Source organism: Mustela erminea, chromosome 1 (genome assembly GCF_009829155.1).
Source record: "Mustela erminea isolate mMusErm1 chromosome 1, mMusErm1.Pri, whole genome shotgun sequence".
In the NCBI taxonomy this organism is placed as follows: Eukaryota; Metazoa; Chordata; class Mammalia; order Carnivora; family Mustelidae; genus Mustela; species Mustela erminea.
In genome coordinates, this window is record NC_045614.1 from 145869205 (window position 1) to 145891700 (window position 22496).

The window sequence follows — 22496 nt, forward strand, 5'->3', positions numbered from 1 at the left end:
TAGCTAGGGTTAGCTTATGGTGTCTGATCTTCCTTTTCTTTTTCTCAAAGAATTATAAAGAAACTATCATTAAAAAAATATTTTTAAAAAATTACCAAAGGCTCCTAAAGGCTAGGATTTTAAAAGTTCTTCCTAGTGTAATAAGAAGAGCAAAAAGTCACAGACATGAGTCTTAATCAAATTTTGGAACTTAACTGTGTTATATCTTTGTTTTAAAAAGACAGTCCATTCTTGTGGTCACATTTTGACACTTCCCTTAGGTAGAAGCAGGTAGCTAAGCTATATGAAGCCTGATAATGGGGTTAAGCAAAACAGTTTCTCTTGACCTTTAAGAAATATTTCATTTCTCTCTTAGTATAATAATAAACCATAACAATAGTAATGCCAGTAGCAATTTATTTACATATTGTTTTAGTTCATCTTCACAGTCCTTTGAAAGAGGTATTATATCTTCATATTATGGATAAGGAAATTGAAGTTCAGAAAAATTAAGTAAATTATCTAAGGTTACACATTCAGGAAGTTGCAGAGTTAGGACTTGAATTTGGTTTTTTGTTTTGTTTTGTTTTTTCCTAGAGCATTTACTTGTTATGTTATATTGTACCACTTCTCCTGATGAGATACAGACTTTATAGGTAATAATTCTGACATCTTCATTAGCATAAATACTATTTGATATTTTTAAGATGTGAAAAACAAGAGAAAATTTCCGTTAAAAAATTTTAAGTTACATTTACTCAAAATTAATGAAGACTTGAGCTTGTGGTGGGGTATTGTTGGATAAACATTTGAGTGTTCAGGACTGGAGCTTGATACTGCCTCTTTGCTTCTTACTGATCCACTCCCTGGAGGAAGAACTGTTTTGAACAAAAGAGCTCATTTCTTTCTTCTCTCTAGTGCAGATACCTCCAGGTTAGCATGATCTCTCCCAGTTCTAAGCTTACCATATTGTCAGTTCTCTGCCTAGAGTATAATTTTTTCCTTTTCTTTGGCTAACTTTGGCTCATCTCAGTTCTCAGGTGAAGACTCATTTCCTCTGGTGGCCTTTGATTCCCAGAGCTGCTCAATTCCCCTATATCTCTAGCACTTCATTCTTCTTAACATCTGTTACACAATTCTGAAATTCCTTGTTTAAAGTTAAATTCTCTGTTTTCCTCTGAAGGGGTTGGGGCCATATCTATCCTTTATGGTGCTTGGTACAGGTAGGCACTTACTGTCTGTTTGTTGATCAACAATGGACAACTGCTTCTACTTAGGAAGACACTTTCATCTAAAAAGGCTTACATGGCCCAGTGTGGTATTTGGGGAGAGGAGACATGTGATGATCAGCTTAGCTAACTCTGTTCTAGGCCTCTGGGGAATCACTTTCTTTTTTTTTTTCATACTTTTCTCTTTGACTTCTATCATTAGAAATAGTGGTGGGAGCTGTGGAGGATAAAAGGACAGAGAACCATTCAGTCTGACCCTAATCTTGTCCTTAATCTAAAGGAGTATGAGGAAGAAAAACAAAACTGGAGGTATCACATTTCCGGACTTCAAGTTATATTACAAAGCAGTAGTAATTAAAACAGTATAGTACTGGCATAAAAATAGACACATAGATCAATGGATTATAACAGAAAACCTAGAAATAAACCCACAATTATATGGTCAGTAATATTTACAAAAGAGGAATGGATATACAATGGGGAAAAGTCTGTTCAACACTGGACAGCTAATGCAAAAGAATGAAACTGGCTCACTTTCTTCCACCATCCACAAGAATAAACTCAAAGTGGATTAAAGATCTAGTGTGACAATCAAAAGCATAAAAACTCTAGAAGAGAGAGTATAGGCAGTAGTCTCTCTGACATCAGATGTAGCAACATTTTTCTAGCTATGTCTCCTGAGGCAGGGGAAATAAAGACAAAAATAAACTATTGGGACTATATCAAAATCAAAAGTTTCTGCACAGTGAAGGAAATAATTAACAAAACTAAAAGGCAGCCTATAAAATCAGAGAAAATATTTGAGAATAACGTATCTGATAAATGGTTAGTATCCAAAATATATAAAGAGCTCTGATACAACCGAATATTGAAAAAAGCAAATAATCCAATTTTAGATGAGCAAAAGAAATGAACAGACATTTCTCCAAAGAAAATATGTAGATGGACAACAGACATATGAAAAAATGCTCAACATCACTCATCAGGGAAATGCAATCAAAACTACAATGAGATATCACATCACATCTATGAGAATGGTGAAAATCAAAAACATAAGAAACAATAAGTGTTGGTGAGGATGTGGAGAAAAAGGAACCCACTTGCACCATTGGTAGGAATGCAAATTGGTGCAGCCATTGTGGAAAATGTATAGAGGTTCCTCAAAAAATTAAAAATAGAACTACTCTGTGATCCAGGAAGTATATTTACCCGCCAAATGCAAAAACACTAGTTCAAAGGGATACATGTACGTCTACTTTTATTGTGACATTATTTAAAGTAGTCAGATTATGGAAGCACCCCAAGTGTCCTTCAATAGGTGAATGGATATAGAAGATGTGGCATATATACACAATGGAATATTAGTCTTAAAAAAGAATGGAATTTTGCCATTTCCAACAACATGGATAGAGCTTGAGAATATAATGCTAAGCGAAGTAAGTCAGAGAAAGACAAATACTATATGTGGAATTTAAGAAACAAAATAAACAAAGGAAAAAAAAAAGAGTAGATAGACAAACCAAAAAATACACTCTTAATTATAGAGAACAAACTGATGGTTACCAGAGGGAGGATAGGTCAGGGAGTGGAGGAAATAGAAGATGGAGATTAAAGAGTATACTTATTATGATGAACAAACAATCAAATGATAAGAAAATATATGAATGGTTAAGTTGAAATAAATATTGATTGAGTCTGGTATGCATACACAAAAAATAAGAAGCCTGAGGAGTCCTTAAAGCTCCTAATAGGTCTGGTTGCTCAGTTGGAAGGAAGATTTGATATTATTTGGGACTAAAACTGTGTCTAGCTGATAACAGTGTTCATTGGTTTGGCCTATAGTCTATCTATAACCATTTAGCAGGTCAGATATCTTGCTGAATTGGGGTTCAGGAGTCAAAACCATTTTTTTTAATTGGAATAAGAACTAAACAAAATATCTACCAGGCTTAAAGTCTTACAATTTGGAATCTAGGACCAGTTTTTCCATCAGCTATTTGTGGGGCCTCAAGGAAGCCATGGTCTTGGTCTTACTTTTACTTTCCCAGGGTTATTCAGAGGCTCAGATGAAAGCATACATAGGAGAGAATTTTAATAGCTATAAAACATAAACTTACTCATATTGTAGTTCATTCTGCTCCAGAAAATCTTCCACAGTGAAAATATCTTCTGCTTTTACACGGAAGTCAACTGTACTGTGAGGTTTGATTTGTGTGACAGAATCTGGTTTCCAGAAGTCAATCTGAATAAGGAGAAAAATATATTATGTTTGACACCTATAATTCAATGATAGTGAATTCAATGATAGTGAATTATCATCAGCAAGCACACTCTTACTTTACTTCACTGAGTTATTTTCAAACTCAAATTATCCATGAAATCTCTTAAAAATATCTCCTTGAGTGAACAAGAGTTGGGACCAAGCAGTATGTCAATAAAAATGTTTATATATATATACATATATATACTGATTATCATCAAGCATGAAGAACATATAATTATTTCCCATAATGCTAGTTAATTTCCCATAATACCAGTATTTTATAATGGCTCTTATTCTATTTATTGATTTTCTGGAGCAATTGCTTATTGTGATAGTAGTGTTTGTGATAATGGATAAATGTTCTGAATGAATGATGATGAATTAACTACAGGCACAAAATTTAATAGAAAGAAATTGAGCTTTCCTGTTTACTTTTTAAATGATTTATTTTATTAATTTGTACTTGGAACTCAGCACTCACAGTAATGTGCAGAACCAGGATCTACATCTCTAACCTGTGGAGGATATATTGGAAAGGAAAGTACATCTTTCTCCAGTGGTCATCTTGCCGTCATGGCCAGAAACAAAATGCTCTCAAAGATCCAGACATTTTCATTTGTTCAGTTATTCATCAGCTTTTACTAAGGACCTACTATGTGCTAGGCTTTGTGCCTGAGACTAGGAGTACATTAGTGAGCAAATCAAACATAGCTTCTGTTCTTATGGGGGAGATTTTGGAGAAAATTATGCACAAAAATAACAGAATAACATATTTGATAATTCTAATGCTTTTCTTTGTGGATGTGTGGTTTCAAATCTCCTTTTTTCATGGAAAAACATTAACCAAGGGTGTGTTGTCTCTCTCAGGTTTCTGTTTTCTTGTTTCTTCTTTGAGCAGAGGAAAGTGAGCTTGAGATGAGCCTGACAATGGGTCTTTCTCTGCCTCTGATTCTCACCCAATCCTTGTAGGTATTTATGAGCTGGTCTTAGTCTGGAGGTGTGACAGGTGATATTTAGGACCATTGCTTGGAAATTTAGAAGCAAGTTTTGGCAATACTTAGAGTTCATTTAATAGAAACTAATAGGTAAGATATTAAGATGACTCAATTTCAGATACACTTGCCTGTGGAGAATCCAATAATCTATGTCTTGTCCTGGTAATCCTCAGACCACTGTAGATGTCTAGTGGGTTCTGAGTCATGAGTCAGGGCTGTAGAGTGTATAAGGGCAGTATGAGGCAGGGACATTGGGACAATATCAGAAGGGATTCCAGAAGAAAAATATGAGCGTGGTTGTCACTAAGGTGTTGAAAGGTGACAGTATTGATGATTTGATAAGGATTGGCTACACAATGTGATCTAGTGGGTCAAAGATGAGAGGATAAAGATGAAAGGTTAAGAGACAGTAGGGGAAATACAAAGACATGCCATGATAAGAACAGAAAAAGCTAGGGGCTGGTGATGAATTCTAGTTAGCCAACATTGTAAAGAGAAGGACACTGAAGACAAGCATATTATGGAAGAAAGCATATTTTTAAAAGTTAACTGAATTTGTGTTTCTAATAAATGCTTATCATTCCAAGATGGGATGGGACAGGGATGTATATCTTTATTATAGACACAGAGGTTTAGAATTGGTAGAGCACATAAAGCTCTCCAGGCATCTGTAGGCAACTTGACTGAGCTGCACCCATACATAATGCGGGGACCTTTCAGCATACTCAGGGAACTCCCCACTGCCAAGATCTGCATCTCTGTGTTTGAAAGCTCTTTCCCCTAGAACTGGAAAAAACCAAACTAACAGCTCGCAGCAAGCAGGGGATGGCAAAAAACCCCCAAACAAACAAAACTCTTTCCAGAGATGTGCTCAACCAGTGACCCTGGAAAATAGATGTCTAAATACTCCAATTCCCTTGTTTTTCAGGTGGAATAAATAATTCTAAGGTGTATGATTTGCACACCCATTCCTTGAGTTCTCTGTTGGATTAAGCTCTAGTGCTAACTGTCTTAATAATATCCCTTTTGTTAGCTGCCTTCCCTTCTCTACATCACTTCTCACTCCTCTACCAGTATTCCCTATATTTCCCACACAAAATCTTTGGCCTGAAATCTTTGTCTAAGATTCTGCTTTGAAGAATCTATATTAAGATACTACCTTTTCATATACAGCAGCATATACCTGCATACCGTCTTGGTGATGGTTTTAATACAATCTTGAGTACATTTAGTATCACTTCAGAATAGCCTAATTGCTTTATGAATGGGTTTTCTTTGCTATATTAAGTTGAAAGTTACCTTTCCTAACATCTTATTTCTTGCTCATTGGTCTTGGTTCTCCTAATTATTGGGAGATTGATCTCTTTCTTTCTATATATTTATCTGCATATCTACATATACATATCTCTATATATGTACAGAGAGAGAGGAGAGGGAGAAAGAAGAGAGAGATACACACAGAGAGAAAGACTTTTTTAAGATTCTGTAGGGAGAATGATGGATTCTTTAAAATGGGGTAGATAAATCTCATGAAAATGTTCGACAGAAAACTTGCAGACCTAACCTGAGGTACCTTAAGATTTCATTTTGACATGGAGAAGATTGATCAACATATATACCAAAATCCAGCAGTATGAAGTTTTCCAAGTGTGATGCAGACTTACTATACTGAAGTTAATTCCCAGTCCTTCTTAGGAGAAATGGAGCCAAAAATCAGAAGCAACTCTATGGCCTCATAGATGTTCACCAATACATGAAGTATGGATACAAATAATAAACTCAAAATGTTATCACAAGGAAGTAAATATACATTTCAGTAATTATCAAGACCTTGTGAATGAGATCTATATCTGAAATATGGAAATAGAGCAAAAGATGATATGAGATATGGAGAATTGAATTATGTGTTAATAATTTATAAAATGGAGGTTATAAAATTATAATTCTAGGAAGCTGAGTTATAAAAAATCATAAAGAACATTTTTGGAAGGTAATGGGGTATCTTTATGTGATAATACTGTGGGAATGTCAACTTAATCAGCCAGCTGGCTAATAACTGAAGAGCCTTTTTTAATATATTAAGAGACCAGCACAAAAGCAAGATAAAGTAGTGTATCCACTATACATTCTTTTAGGGCTTAGAAGAAAATAAATATTGGTATCAGGAGTCTTTGATTCTTTATAAATTTATATAAATTTGTTTATTCACATTGCATTTGACTCTAAGTTGAACATCTGATGGACTTTTCATTTATATAATGGAATTTTCTTTTCCTCTTGGAAGAAAAAGTGACTTCTAATTGAGGCTCAGTTCCAGAGAGCAGGGAAGAACTTAGTAGAAAAATATAGTGGGGGTAATGGGAACCCTGGAAGACTGTAATGATGTTATTTTGGCCATAGATTAACTTGCACCTTATCATAGAGAAACAAGGTTCAAGAAAGCATAGAGAAAAGAGAATAGGTTTTGTGGTTAATGTCTCCAATAGAGGAACAAATGCAACTCTGATTGCAAGGAGATGAAATAAAACACTTACTGTATAATTACAGATGAAAAGGGGAGGCTACCAGTGTCCCATGTGGTCACAGCTCTCCTGTACATTCAGCTTATAAAAGGATATGTTCAAAAGCTGGGAGGAAGGACACATGGCCAAGGATGAATACAAAGACTAGATGCCCTTGTAATGATCTTATCAGGAAGGCTACAGTCCAGACTATGCTGCACTTGCAAGATTGCTGAGGAGAATAAAAATCTTTTCATTCATGTTGGAAATAAAATGAATAAAGAACAAACATGCAGTCCCATTGCTTGGAGCTAAAGCTTGATGTTTGCAGCTGGGAGAGAGAAAGTCACTCTATTTAACTATTGTTTGACTTTTGTCTTTTCTCAGGGGGTATACTATTTCTTGTTTCTTCTATTTCTGGAGAGATAAAATTACCATAAGTAAAAAAATTTTCACATGTTAGGATTTTTAGCAGAAACACCTTCTTTGGAAAGAGAATATTGAGGCCCAAGATAGATGAGGAGAGAAAGGATTATACTGGTCATGTAAATTGCATTCAAGATTCCAGTTCTAAAGATGGTAATAATAACAAATACTTCTATAGATATCATTATATAAGTTCTTTCTAAGTGATTTAAAGATTTAGAGGACTTAATGTAAGTCCTTTAAATCTCACAACAATCCTATAAGGTAAATACTAGTATTCTCATCTGACAAAATAGAAAGTTGAGACCCAGAGAGGTGTCCAAGGTCCAGCTAGCAAGTGGTAGAGCCAGGAATTGAATCCAGGAGTCTGAGTCCAGGTTCTCTGCTCTCGACTATTTTAAAATGCTGAATCTTAGGTAACTAAAAAAATAACTGCATGTGTGATTGCAGAAATTTCTCAGCACCCTTGGAGGAATCAGAGCTTGAAGGAATCACGAAAGAGTGGAGAAGGTAAATCTTGGATTTCAGAAATAGGAAAACAGGTGAATTCCAGAAGCAGGAGCTCCTTGGGGGCTGGTGTGGATTCTGGCAAAGCTGCAGAGTAAACTGGAAGTAGATGGATTATGAATGTTCAGAAAAGGAAGCTATGATCCCTGGGAGCCAACATGGTTTAAAGCAAGAGTGAGTCAGGCCTAATGAACTTCATCTTATTATTGAAAAAGACCACTATCCTGATGGAATGCTGAATCTAGATCTTAGCAAAACATTTGACCAAGTCTCTGCATTTATATTCTTTATAAGCTGGAAAATACAATGTTAGCTACAGCTAACAGTAATGTGGATACTTGAGCAAACTTACCTGAGGATGGTTGGTTAATGCATCACTTTCAGTACTTAACACATTGGAAACTCATGATAAGTATGTATTGAATGAATAAGCTATGAAGGAGGCCTCTAATTCTGTGGTGACCCCTCATTGACCTAATATTTTTATCAGTGACAAAGATAAAAGTTGGAAAGTCATGCTTGTCAAACTTCTGGTAATATAAAGTTAGGGGGAAGAATTATTTCCCTGGGTGACTGAATTAATTATAAAAATGATCTCAACATGCTGAAAACAGGCTATAAAGACACATTTAACAGGGTAAATCCAAAATCCTGCATTTAGGTTAAAAAATAAATTAGGCAAGAAGAAGTAATATCTTGTTTGAAGGTGATTCATGTGAAAAAAGAATAACCTAATGGTTTCTTTCTTTCTTTCTTTTTTTTTTTTTATAAACATATATTTTTATCCCCAGGGGTACAGGTCTGTGAATCACCAGGTTTACACACTTCACAGCACTCACCAAAGCACATACCCTCCCCAATGTCCATAATCCCACCCCCTTCTCCCAAACCCCCTCCCCCCCCCAATGGTTTCAATTGGCCAATATATTTGTTATAACCTAAGATTATTCTGTAAACTGTTCAAGATGTTGAAAAGAATCTCAGGCCTCCTTAATCAGTGTCCATTTTACAGATGAAGACAGGCAATGGTCCTGCAGTATGTATTAATCAGAGCATAGCTAGGGGTCCATTGTCAATTCTGAAAGCTACATTTTAAAAAAGAAATATAGACAGAAAGATTGAGCTATATCCAGAGGTGACCAGAATGATCAGGTGTCTGTAAACCCATGCTAAGAGAAATTATAAAAGGCCTAGAATAAATAAATTTTAGAGGGTGAAGGGCCATCTGTACCCCAATGTTTATAGCAGCAATGGCCACGGTCGCCAAACTGTGGAAAGAACCAAGATGCCCCTCAACGGATGAATGGATAAGGAAGATGTGGTCCATATACACTATGGAGTATTATGCCTCCATCAGAAAGGATGAATACCCAACTTTTGTAGCAACATGGACGGGACTGGAAGACATTATGCTGAGTGAAATAAGTGAAGCAGAGAGAGTCAGTTATCATATGGTTTCACTTATTTGTGGAGCATAACACATAACATGGAGGACATGGGGAGATGGAGAGGAGAAGGGAGTTGAGGGAAATTGGAAGGGGAGATGAACCATGAGAGACTATGGGCTCTGAAAAACACTCTGAGGGTTTTGAAGGGGCGGGGGGTGGGAGGTTGGAGGAGCCAGGTGGTGGGTATTATGGAGGGCATGTATTGCAGGGTGCACTGGGTGTGGTGCATAAACAATGAATTCTGTTACGCTGAAAAGAAGTAAATTAAAAATAAAATAAAGTAAAAATAAAATAAAATAAAATAAATTTTAGAGGGTGAGACACAATATTTGGCTCAGCTAGGTCCAATGGGCTAGAGTTGGAGAAGGTAGATTTTAGCTTCATATAACAATTGGAATGACTTGTAAGGCAAATGGGCTACTTTGAAAGCAGTATTCCTGCTATCCCTGGAGGTGCTCAAGCAGGTGTTATTGGAACTAGAAACCAGGCATGATATTTCTATGGAGGAAATTCCGGGTTTGAGTTGGAATAAATGACTTTATTTTCTTTAAATTCTAAACTTTTGAATCTGTTTCAGATCATGATACTGTATCTTCTTTTTTCTCCCCATACCTTAAAAGCTAAAAGAAAAAACCTATAAAAAGGTAGATAGATAGATAGATAGATAGATATAGATATAGATATAGATATAGATTTAAATAGGAGATGGATATTTAGGGGCTAGCAAATTATTTTGGTTTATATTTCATGAGGAAACAGGTTTGGCCCAAGTGAACCATTTGTGGTCAGCAATAGCTTCCTGTTAAATGCATATGTAATTAAAAATATCAGTTCTCACCCCATATACAGTGGATTTTTAAAAAATTAGCATAGAGATTTTGGTTTATTGAAAGTAAAAACAAATATGGAAATCATTCATGGCTTTTACCTCCTTTGCCCACCCCAGCGCTTCATGTCATATCATTAAGAGGGCCTGAATCAAGGTCATGAAAACTCAAGCTGTTTGATTTGGAATGAAAGAAAATCAAAGGGAACAGATGATACATGGGATGTGGAAATGAATTTCAAGTTGGACAGAAGCCCAGTTTTTCAGTAATATCCAAGTTGATCATTTTTCACTTTTGCCTTAGAAGGCAAGTGACTGTACATTAGATGTACTGTGACCTTTGTGGCAGTTCCATCTCATCCAGTTGTCATGTCCTGTCAGCTCCTTAAAATGTTTTCATGGATTTATAATACTGTAGGGCCATGGCAATCTAATTGAGGCAGAAAAGAAGGTATCGTGGCATTAAATGTTTTTTTTTCAAGTTATTTCTTGCTGTGGTTAATATTTTAGTCATTCTTCCTTTGATGGAATCACAGTATATTCTAAGATTTTAAAGTAAGTGTAAAGCAAACCTGTACTACAGGATCATTACTTACTTGGGTGGTGCTGGCCAACTTATGGAGTAAGTTGATGTGATTTTCATCTTCAACATTGACCCGGAACACCTTCTCACTGAATGGTGAGATAGCAGAAGACAAAATTTAAAATTGGGTAGTGCATTCACATTTTTTGGGATAGCAAGGAAGAGGACTTAATCTTTTAAGGAGTGCTTACTTACCCTTCAAAGTGCTCACCAGAATGGTGAGAAGATGCTAGGGCCAGAGTCACAAGAAGCAAGAATGTCAGCATTGTGACTGACTAGATCCTTTGGGTGTGTTTTACTTGCTTTTATAGTCCAAGGTGTTCTTTGTTTTCTTCTTCTGATTGCAGATAGGCACTATCAAATTTTGATTAATGGTTTTGCTAGCATTATTGCCTTGGTAGCTGTGTAAAGTCAGAGAGGATATCTCTCTCAACACCTGTGGATACAGAGCAAATAATCTCAAGTTCAACCCATCTAGTTTAGATGTCAGACCTTGAATAGTTGGGAGCTAAATGAGTTTTAAATAAAATACATTTTTTAGTCATTTTTTTGTAGTATTTTTTTTCATTTTGAATTGAGAATAACATACAATGATTTAAGTGTAATAGTTGATGACTTTTGACAAATGCATACATTCATGTAACAAAGATCCCAGTGAAGGTATAGAACATTTTCATCACCTTAAGAAGTTCTTTTGAGCATCATTCCAGTCTCTTTCTGTATTCCCCAGGAAATCAATATTTGGATCTCTAGCTTCATATATTAGTTTTGCCTGTACTTCAGGCAAAACTTCATGTAAATAAGGTCATACCATAAATATTCCTTTGTGTATGGATTCTTTCATTCAAGGTACTGTTTTTATGATATATTAGTATTTTTGTTTGCATTATTAACTTGTTCTTTAATATTAAGTAATGTTTTATTGTATGAATATACCACAATTTGTTTATCCATTTTCCTGTTGATGGATATTTGTGCTGTTTCCAATTTGGTGTTACTATGAATAGAGCTGCAGTAAACATTTTTGTACAGACCTTTTTGTTGGCATGTTTTCACTTTGGGGGAGTAAATATCTTTAGAGTGGAATTGCTAAATATTAATGTAGGTGAGGGTTTAACATTATAAGAATCTGTCATACATTTTCCCATAGTAGTTGTTCCATTTTAGGCTTCTATCAGTGTCCAGTAGTTATTCCATTTTAAGCTTCTACCAGTGTCCAGTAGCTCTCCATTTTCTCCAGTATTTTGGTATTTTTAGTCTTTAATTTTGACAATTCTGGAGAGTATGCTGTGTTATCTAATTGTGCTTTTAATTTGTATTTCCCTGGTACTAATGATGTTGAATATTTTTTCATATATATAAGACCATTTGTAAATCTTTTTTTGTGAAGGATCTGTTGAAGTTATTTGCCTTTTTTAAAGAAATTTGTTATTTGGCTTTATTATTGCATTGTAGCAGTTCTTTATATATTCTGGATACAAGTCCTTTATTAGAAATGTATATCACGAATATTTCTTCTCAGTATGTAACTTTTATTTTCATTTTCTCAATTTTATCTTTTGATGACCAGAAGTTTTAAATTTTGATGAAGTTTCAGGTTATCCATGTTTTTTCTTTATAGTTCATGCCTTTTACATTCTTTCCAAGCAATCTTTCCTATCCCAAGTTCTCAAACGTATTTGCTTACATTTTCTTATAAAGAGCTTTGTCATTTGGGTCTTATGTATGGTATAAGGTAGGGATCAACAAAATTTAATTAATTAATTTATTTAGATTTTATTTGTTTATTTGACAGAGAGAGAGCATGCAAGTAGTCAGAGTGGCAGACAGAAGGAGAGGGAGAAGCAGGCTCTCAGCTGAGCAGAGAGCCTGATACAGGGCTCCATCCCAGGACCCCAGGGTCATTACCTGAGCTGAAGGCAGCCGCTTAACTGACAGAGCCACCCAGGTACCCTAATCAACAAAACTTTTAATATATGGATATCCAGTAGATCCAGTACTATATATAGAGCAGACTTCTTTACCCATTTAATTAACTTGGGTTTCTATGTCAAAAGTTATTTGGCTATATATATGTGGTGTAATTTTGGACTTTCTATTATGTCCCATTGAGCTATTTGTTTAGTTTTATACAATTATTACAGTGTCTTGATTATTTTACTTTATAATAAGACTTAAGGTCAAATAATATGTAAATCCCACAACTTCATTCTTTTCCAAGTTTGATTCCAAATACTTTACCTTTCTATTTATATTTTAGTATTAACTTATCAATTTCAATGAAAAATCTTGCTGGAATTTTGATTGCGATTGCACTGAATCTATAGATCAATTTAGGGAGAACTGATATAATTACAATATTTAGTCTTCAGCTCTTACATATGTCATCTCTATATATTAATCTGGGTCTTTGTCAAAAAGTGGAAGGGTCTGGGTTTTTATCCTACTTACAAGATACAAAGTTATCCTGTTCCAGTTTCATAGAGCTGGCAGAAGATGTGAAACTTCTGGGTCAGAAGCAAAGGGCTTTATTATGTATGGTCTAGCAGACAGCATAGACTTTGTGTGTCAGTCCTTTAATTTCCCTGTCCTATGGGGGATGATGTAAAGGCATTCCAGCTAGATACTGGGTGCAGAGGTTTGTGTCACAGTTGAGGTATACTGAGTTTAGGAAACTCTCAATCTCACGAGGCAGCTGCTAGCAAATCTGCTCAACTTTTGTCTTACAGGAGACATTAGCTTTATTGTCCTATAGGGCAAACAGAACTTCCCTTTGCCCCAAAGGGAGATGTTTTCTAAACTCTTTGCTATATAAACATTTTTTGAAAAGATAGTCCAGAATAAAATCTGCCATAGGATGTACTGAAAGAGAGGGATCCATGGAGAATTTTCTCAACAATACCTACCCTTTTTTATATGCTCTTCACTTCTGGTGAATTTTCTTGTGAGTATGTTGCTCTGTTGGTCACTCTGATTAATCTTACTGACCGGGGCTAGGACCAAATTCATTCATTTTTATCTAGTGTTGTATTTAGTTAAGGTTAGTATCAATAGGACTCTAAGAAGCATGATGAAACTAATCTGTAACATTGACCTCAGCCATTCCTCTCTAGGGTACCATACCCAACTAGCTGAAGATTCCATAAACTATCAATATCTGCTTTAGAGAGACAGGTAGCTTTCTTCTTCAATTTCGGTATTGACGGTTTCACTTTCCCTGAGACAATAATACAGTTACAGCAGGATCTATTAGCTACTGTACAAACTCTACCATGGTCTTCAAGGAGAGAGTCTATGGCAGTTCTATCATGCATAACAACGCTGGTCTAAACTAGCTGAATGAAAGAGAAAACTCATTATTCATGCAGCTGGAGTGCTCAGCAATGGTGCTGGCTTCACAAGTTCAGTTGATAATGTTTATATTTTTACAAAGATATACACACATATACATATATATACACATATTTATATATGCATACATACATATATACATATAATATATATATATGTATGTGTGTGTGTATATATCTATTGGAAAACTAATTTCTTCTCAAAAATTTAACCCAGATCTTCAGTTAAATCCTAGTGGACTGACTTCTCTATCCTTGAGGCAATTCTATAGTCAGGATGGTGAGATGTGTTGATTGGCCAAGCCTAAGTCATTTGACCACCCCCTGGAACCTTAGTATACACCTCATGCAAAGTATCTAATATAGCTATTACTGTTGATACTGTTACCCTTCCCAGGATGATCTTAAGCAGTCAGTCAAGGTCAAGATCTTAGGTCAGTGCCCTAGCTTCTAGAGAGGCTGGAAAAGTAGGATTTCAAATTTTAACTTAAATAATGGGAGCCTTGTATTGCTCTATATCTAAAACATTCTCCAAACTTAGAGCAGGGATTCAGATCTGGCCAGTTAAAAAGAATGACAAATATACACTAAAGGGGATAAATCATTTGTGGATGATGTGTGATCTTGGGACTTAAACATAGTAAACAGTTTATTTTAGTTGATGCTTTGTGAATGTAAGAGGAGGACAATTAGGATTTTCAGTTAGTAATTAAAATTTGTTTTTGTTAGTTGTAATAATTTTTCCATAGATATTGAAATTTCTGCTTCCCATCACATGTTTATATATTTAAATTCTTCTTTTTTACGTACAGCTTGGTGATTTATAAGCCCAGAGGCATCTTTGTGTCTGTTTGTGTTTCATGTAAAAGCGTGAGATTGTGGAGAGTCTGTAAACTGCCCCATGGTGTTATAATTCATCCTATATGATGTCTCAGTTTTTGGAAAAACATTTCTCCAAACATCTTCCATGGTGTTAAATAAGAAAGGGTTCTGAAGTCAAATGTGTTTGCTTTACACTAAAACAAACAAGCTCCTTTAGGGGGGCTTTTTAGAGTCTAAAGACTCTTAAAATATGTATGGTAAATCATCAAAAAGGGACCCTGACAGCATTTCCCAAGTATATCTCATAGTAGAGTGCCAGGTTGGTTAAGTCTAGGTAAAATTAGAAGACTTAGGACCATTGCTACATTCAGTATTTTTGGCTGTGAAACATATTTCTTCAAAAGCATCAATTAGGACTGGTGATTTTGGGAACACATTTTGGGAAACTCTAGACTGAGTTCATAAATGGAGTCACATTAACTTAAAATTTGGTTCTGTACATTCTTGGTCTGTTTTGTTCAAGGCTGAGGAGTTTATTATGACTTCAATGTTAAGGTCACTGGGTTAAGTGCTGTGGAGTACTCAGAGATGAAAAGAGCTTGATTTCTGCTCTTCAGGCCCTGCTGTGCCAGGCATGGAAGTGGTTAGGTACAAATATTAAAGGAATAGTTTTCTTGACATCTTCCTTTTTTATTTTGAAGTGTGGATTTAATAATTGGGTCAATTGGTGATTCTGAGTAAACCATTCTCTCAACTTGCAAGCTATATTGAATGAGTGGGTGAGGGCTCTTCTTCACTGTTAAAGGACTGAATGATCTATGGGAAGAGAGATGAATTAGGGAATGTATAATTTCTCTTATGTCAGAGAAAACAGTTTTAACTGATTTTTTAAGGTCTTAAAAGTACTTTATACATGTATTTGCATTTGTTGATATTAAACAGGAGAAATTTTATATAAAAACTATCTTTTTCAGAAATCTTGTATTATCATCATCATCATAGTCATCATTATCATCATATTCTATCATCATTGCTAGACCATGAAAGTTCTATGAAAGGAGAACTTTGGTGCTTTGATTCTGATGTTACAAACACAGCTCCTAAATGGGGAATTATTTCCAGGAAGAGTTAGCTTTTGTTTTTGTGTGCATCTAATTAAGACAACTAATTAGTTTAGTCAATTCAGGGAAAATTCTGCTAAAATCCTTATCTTAACTGAACTGTCTGGTTGTTTGTGAGGCAGCCAGAATTTCCCTGTAACTTGATGGGTATAACTGATTGATGACCCTATCTGTTGGTATTGCTCCAAGGAGGGCAAAAACAACCAAAAATGTTATCCAGGTGCACCAATGGCCTGTTAGCTTTGTGTAATTATATTTAATATTCCAATAAACTTTTTTTTTATGGATATGAAGAGGGAGGCTAGTAAACATTTTCTTGGCAGGCTTTTCTCTCTGAGATCTACTGATGTATATATATATATATATATATATATATATATATATATGCATCATCATTAATGGGAATAGTCTGCATATCTCTGGGGGGAATGTTGTTTATTGTTGAATTGCAGACCAGAATTTTTGAAAACTGGAAGATAAACTGGGCTACTTCATCCCATAAATCTTACCACCTGACTCATCAATTTGAAGTTCCTTATTGAAATAAGGAAAACATCTTTAATCAAGCAAATATTTGGAAACTGCAAACATATCTCTATTTGGAATTTGGGAGATAATTAAAATGGACAGGTTATGATTGATTAACTCTTGAAGAATGGGTTAGTTCAAAGGCAGTTGGTTTTCTGTCTATCCTTATATCAACACTCCATCAACAGGAATTAAGGAAACAGCATAACTAGGCTCCAGCTCCTTGCTGAGGGCAATTAATCAGGACAGAAGAGGGGGGAGGTAAATTGGAATGGTGCCAAATAAATCAACCTGCTTTTGCACCTACATTTATCTTTGTTAATTCTTATAGGCCATCTTAATATTTTGATATTTGTGTATTAGGTTATGGATTTTAAGAAGAAATTCCAAGGTATTTCTAATTATTAAATGAATAAATTAAATGTTATATTTGCATATTAATGTCTTTATTTTATTGAAAACAAACTTGTGGGAAGATGTACATTTCTACCTTTAATTCAAATACACGAAATATTTGTTTTATGCTGTTTGTAAGATAGTGGGGAATTATCTTTATTCTTAATATGCTGTGACATAACATGAAAGTCCCTTAAAGCCTTTTGAGGGAAGGGCAGGGTTTTAATAAATAAAATGTTAATAATATGAAATGCTGTATGGGTAGAGAAATAAAAGCATACAATCAGTTCAAAAAAGAAAATGTCAGTATTTTCTGACAACCTGTTTAATATTTACCTGATATGAATCTTTGAAAAGGTCTGTGTTCTACTTTGCATGGCTCCAGTTCAATTTCAATTTATTCTTAAAATTAGTTTGGAAGGGCAACCTCCAGGCACACAGATAATGCAGCTGATGCTATCATTTGGCAGTCTGGTTCTAACTACTAGATTGTTTTTTCTGTTCCCAGACTCTAACTCATTGAGACTCTTACGTTGCTATTATATTACTTGAGGTCATTTGATAGGCTAACCCTAGGATGATTAGTCTGGTTGATATTTGAGGGTAACAGGTTGACAACAGATTCTCCTGGAGTTATTAGAAAAAGTTGACATTTAAGTGCTGTAAGATAATCAGTACAATGGATATTTGTACTTGAGTTTTCCCCTGTTAGGAGGGATATATGTTTTATGCTGGAATGTTCTACAGTCCCTTAGAAGAACTAAATACCTTATCACTGTACTTTTAAAATAATAAAATCCTTCCAAAGAATTTTGAGAATTAAATACCTAAATTGATAACTTAATTGAGATTAAAAAAAAAAAGATTCAGACTCTTTGATTGCTGTTTCCTTTTACCTCAAAAGTTTTTGTCTCCAAATACAAGGAGGGTTGAGGTTGCTTCACAATTAATGACCTAATTTTGTAACACTGCATGCTGTTTCCCAACATTGATCTGACTTGGAGGCAAGTCTGTTAAACATGATGTCAGCAGGAGTTATTTTGACAGCTGCCAGAAGCAGTAACATAAGGCTTAAGAAGTTCTCATTTTAGAATGTGGTAGCCTAGAATATTGGTCTGTATGCATACTAATAGGCAATCAAAGATGGTAGCGCAGTGTTCAAGAGAAGAACCCACAAGGAAAAGTGATCACATTAATAAAAAAAAAAAAAACCCAAAAAACAAAACATCAGTTTTCTCAGGAAACATTGGAAAGTAAAGATGAAACACAAGAAATGCTCCTGCTAATTTCAAATTAGTCCAGCAGAATCAAAAGCACATTCTTTTGATGACGTCTGGTATTGCTCTATTGCCATGAGTAGTGGTTCCAAACTACATGAAATGGCATCCCTGACACATGGAATATTGGCTGTTGACAGGTTCCCCTTAATCTGAGGAGAGCGCCTCTGTGGATAGGATATAGTTTTCATTTTTGAGGATTGATGATCCAGCATCAGATTATATGATAAACTTCCTCAAACCATGGTCTTATGTTTTCTAACAGTGTTAGAAAACACTCAGTGTCTGCATTTCAGAATGGTAACACAAGGATAAATCAAATAGCAAATTAAATTTAGGTATGCCATCTGCTGCCTTTGTTTTATGAATTCCAGCCCATAGGACATTGACTGGGCATGAATGTATAAGCCATTGTCTTTTATTGTTGGACTTACTACAAATATTGGACAAATGTTCATTCATGCTGTCAGTCTTCTCGGAAAGAGTAAAATTCAGCAAAAGTGAATTTTTTTTTTTTTAGTTGTTGTGAGTTTTTTGTTTTAATAAAAATGAACCACAGCAGAAGAAAAAACAGCATGTATTCGTTCTCTGAGTGCAACATCTCAGCAGGCTTTAGGAACTCATCCACAAGGGGTAAATTGTCTAGTGCATAATTGTAAGCAGAACTGTAAAAAGCCATATTAGGCTTCCATGATTTTATTCTCTTCTTCTGGTAAAAGGTCATTACTTCTCCCTGGGCCCCTAATGGTTAAGCCCTTTACAACCTTTTCATTTCCAAGAAAGTTCTTGATTTCTTTTGATGCCATGTCTTATGCCATGTCTTTACTTCATAGTGGTTTCTGTAAGACATTATATCTTTCCAATGTTTCTGAGGAACTTTTCTTAATATTCCTTTAAAACTTTAATTTTAAAAATTCTCTGCTTTTGGAGGCACAGTAGATAGATTTTCCTCGAAGAGTTTATTGTAGAGTATGAATTTATAGACATGGAATTACATTTTGGTGCTATCATTTAGAAGCATTTTATACTTTTGATATCTATTGCTAGTCTTGTTCTTTAGCAGTATTTGCTGAGTTGCAGTGGTTACCAGGACCAGGAAGAGCTGCTTTTCAAGGACTTTCATAGATTTTTAGCTAACTGTAAAATGAGTTCTCTATTTCTGAGGATAATAAAAGTCTTAATGATATGTGCATCCAACAGATGGGACAGAGGGCTATTTTGGCAGTGGGCAGTTGAAATCTGCCCTCAGTTCTTTGTATAAGGCTCTCACTAAAGTCAATAAAAGGTAATTTTCACACACAATTTAATTCAGAGTATAAAATGTGGGGAAGAGTAGCTGGTTTAAGTCCAATGGGCATAAGGGTAGCATTTGGTAAAAGTTTTGTTTGATGGCAAATTTTAACTGATAGACAAGTTGATCAAGAGATATACAGGACCAGGTCACAAATTGTGGACGATGGCAGGGCTTCAGAGGCAGAGCGAGGACACAGCTGAAGTAATTTATCCCCAACATCTCTGGCATAAGCCTTAATGATGAAAAAAAAAAAATAAAAGAAGAAGAAACAAAAACCTCTTTCTCTCTGTTCCTGGTTTTCTTCCCTTTTCACTCTCTCAGTTATACATGTTTTTTAAACCATGTATCTGCTCATGGTTCTTAGTATATTACCCAACAAACAAAATGTTTACATGAATCAGTACAACAGTGTGGGCGCATCATGATGTACATTAGGCAGATCCAGAATATACACTCCAGCTATGTAGGGTCAGCTGTGTGGCACAGACCACCTGATATGAAAGAAGGACTCCATAAATATTCTTCCTGGTTATGGTGAGGGGATTTCATGTTAAATGCAGGTAAAGTTTAAATGAGGCCAACAAATAATCTGGAGACAGAGTCATAAATGAAAATTATGCATAGAAACCATTAGTAACTCCTTTTTCTTATACTTACTAAATGATTTTTTATTATTTATTCATATTAATAACTTACATGTATTTTGGGAATAATATTTAAAAAGTCAACAATGCTTTTAACGTGCATTATTTTATCTGATGGCTGGTGATCTCTGTGGTATAAATGTATGCATGACAGATATGCAGAACAGGCTTATATTCTTTCTCATTTATTGTTTAGTCTTTGAAGGCAGGTTCTGTAATTCTATACACCAAGAATACATGTCAAATCAAAATGACTTTATAGTCTTGGAATTAGAATATTTTGTTAGACTACTGCAGGTTTTCTCAGTCTTATCACTTTTGACATTTTGGACTGGATAATTCTCTGTTGTGCAGGCTGTTATGTGCATTGTAGGATGTTTAGTACTGTTTCCTGATAGTACCGTTTAGATGCCAGCAGTAATTTCCCTTACTCCCTCTGAGTTGTGAAACCAAAAATGTCTTTAGACATTGCCTAATGTCTCCTCAGGGATAAGCTTCTCCTATTGAGAACCCTGGCCTACTGATAGGATTAGCTTGTTTCCAAATATAGCTAAGGCTTCCTTGAACTTTAATAAGATTGTAGACACAGATGGAGAGACAAATCAGGAAAAAAAGTTGTATGTGTAGGATATTTAGATTAGACATTAATCATGGCTTTTTGATGGCTCCATTGGCATAATAAGACCCTATTAAAGCATTAATTAACAAGACAGTATCAGCAACAATGAGGTACTTACATGCTAGCATGAAAACTATCCTTGCTCCAATAGATTATTCTTTGGAACTGTGCAGAACAGTGAGAGAAGTTGGCAGCCTTGTAGATGGCTTCAGTTTTGTGAGATGAAGAAGAACTTTACCCAGGGTAAAAGAAATCCGTAAGCATGGCTTAAAGAATGGAAGCTGAGATGTGACAAGTTGCCTGCAAAGAAGGCAGCAGATACTGAGTGGGAGGCTTTAGTTGAATGGAAATATTTTGATTTAATATTCCATACTTCATACCTTCTGAACATCTACAAGTGCTTCCAGTCCCTCAAGGAAATTGAATTCTTTGCATAGTCCAGCTGAGCCTAGAGGCTGTGACCATAGTAAATAGACTGGATACTTCTTACTATTCCTTATTTTTCTTGGGCTTAATTCCTTCTACCCTTTAAGTGAAGATGAGCAGGGACAGGAACAACTAGGATCTGTGTACTTATGTATACTTCCTTTCTATTGTTTAGTTATGATACTATCTCCCAAAATTGAGGTGAGGAGGATGGACCCATTTCTTGCAATTCTTGTTAATTTATGATTCAAGTAAATATTTTTCTGTTGTCCTTGACATTTTCCCATAGACTGTAGAACATTCTTGACTTTGGCTTGCTTAATACTATTAGTTAAAATCTGTATGAGCACCAGAAATTCTTCCTTATTTATTTGCTTTTTTCCCATCCTTAACATACATTTTTAAAAGAAAACTATTTAGAATTTTAAAGAGCAAAAGTAATTTGCTAATTTCTGAGTTATAGGATTCTTTTTTTCGAGGGTTTTTCCTCTTAACTTTTTATTTAAATTCTAGTTAGTTAACATACAGTATAATATTAGTCTCAGGTATACTTAGTGATTCAACAGATCCATACAACTCCTGGTGCTCATCCCAGGTGCACTCCTTAATCTCCATCACCTATTTAACCCATCCTTCCACCTACCTCCCTTTTGGTAACCATAAGTTTGTTCTCTAGAGATTTGCCTCTTGATTTGCCTCTCTCTTTCTTTCCCCTATGATTGTTTATTTTGTTTCTTAAGTTCCACATATGAGTGAAATCAAGTGGTATTTGTCTTTCTCTGACTTATTTCACTTAGCATAATGCTCTCTAGCTCCATTCATGTCATTGCAAATGGCGAGATTTCATTCTTTTATATGGCTGAGCAATATTCCATTGCATATATATATATACCACGTCTTTATTCATTTATCAGTTGATGGACATTTGGGCTCTTCCCATAATTTAGCTATTGTTGATATTGCTGCTATAAACATCAGGGTGCATGTATGCCTTCAAATCAGTATTTTTGTATCCTTTGACTGAATACCTAGTAGTGAAATTACTCCATCACAGCATAGTTCTACTTTTAACGTTTTGAGGAACCTAAATACAGTTCTCCAGAGTGGATGTACCAGTTTGCATTCCACCAACAGTGAAAGAGGGTTCTCTTTCTCCCCATCCTCACCAACACCGGTTGTTTCTTGTGTTGTTAAATTTAGTCATTCTGACTGGTGTGAGGTGAGTATAGTTTTGATTTGTATTTTCCTGATGGTGAATGATA

At 35.2% G+C, this 22496-nt stretch overlaps 1 protein-coding gene across 1 annotated transcript in view; it reads right to left on the reverse strand.

The window, feature by feature from the left end:
• Positions 1 to 11063, reverse strand: part of CPB1 (carboxypeptidase B1) — a 41657-nt gene extending 30594 nt beyond the window's left edge. Inside the window, exons 1-3 of the mRNA XM_032346209.1 lie at positions 10953 to 11063; positions 10771 to 10846; positions 3326 to 3450 (exon numbers count right to left, since the gene is read on the reverse strand). Coding sequence (XP_032202100.1) covers positions 3326 to 3450; positions 10771 to 10846; positions 10953 to 11023 — 272 coding nt within the window. The 5' untranslated portion in view covers positions 11024 to 11063. The remainder of the gene's footprint in view (positions 1 to 3325; positions 3451 to 10770; positions 10847 to 10952) is intronic.
• Positions 11064 to 22496: the final 11433 nt, after the last annotated feature.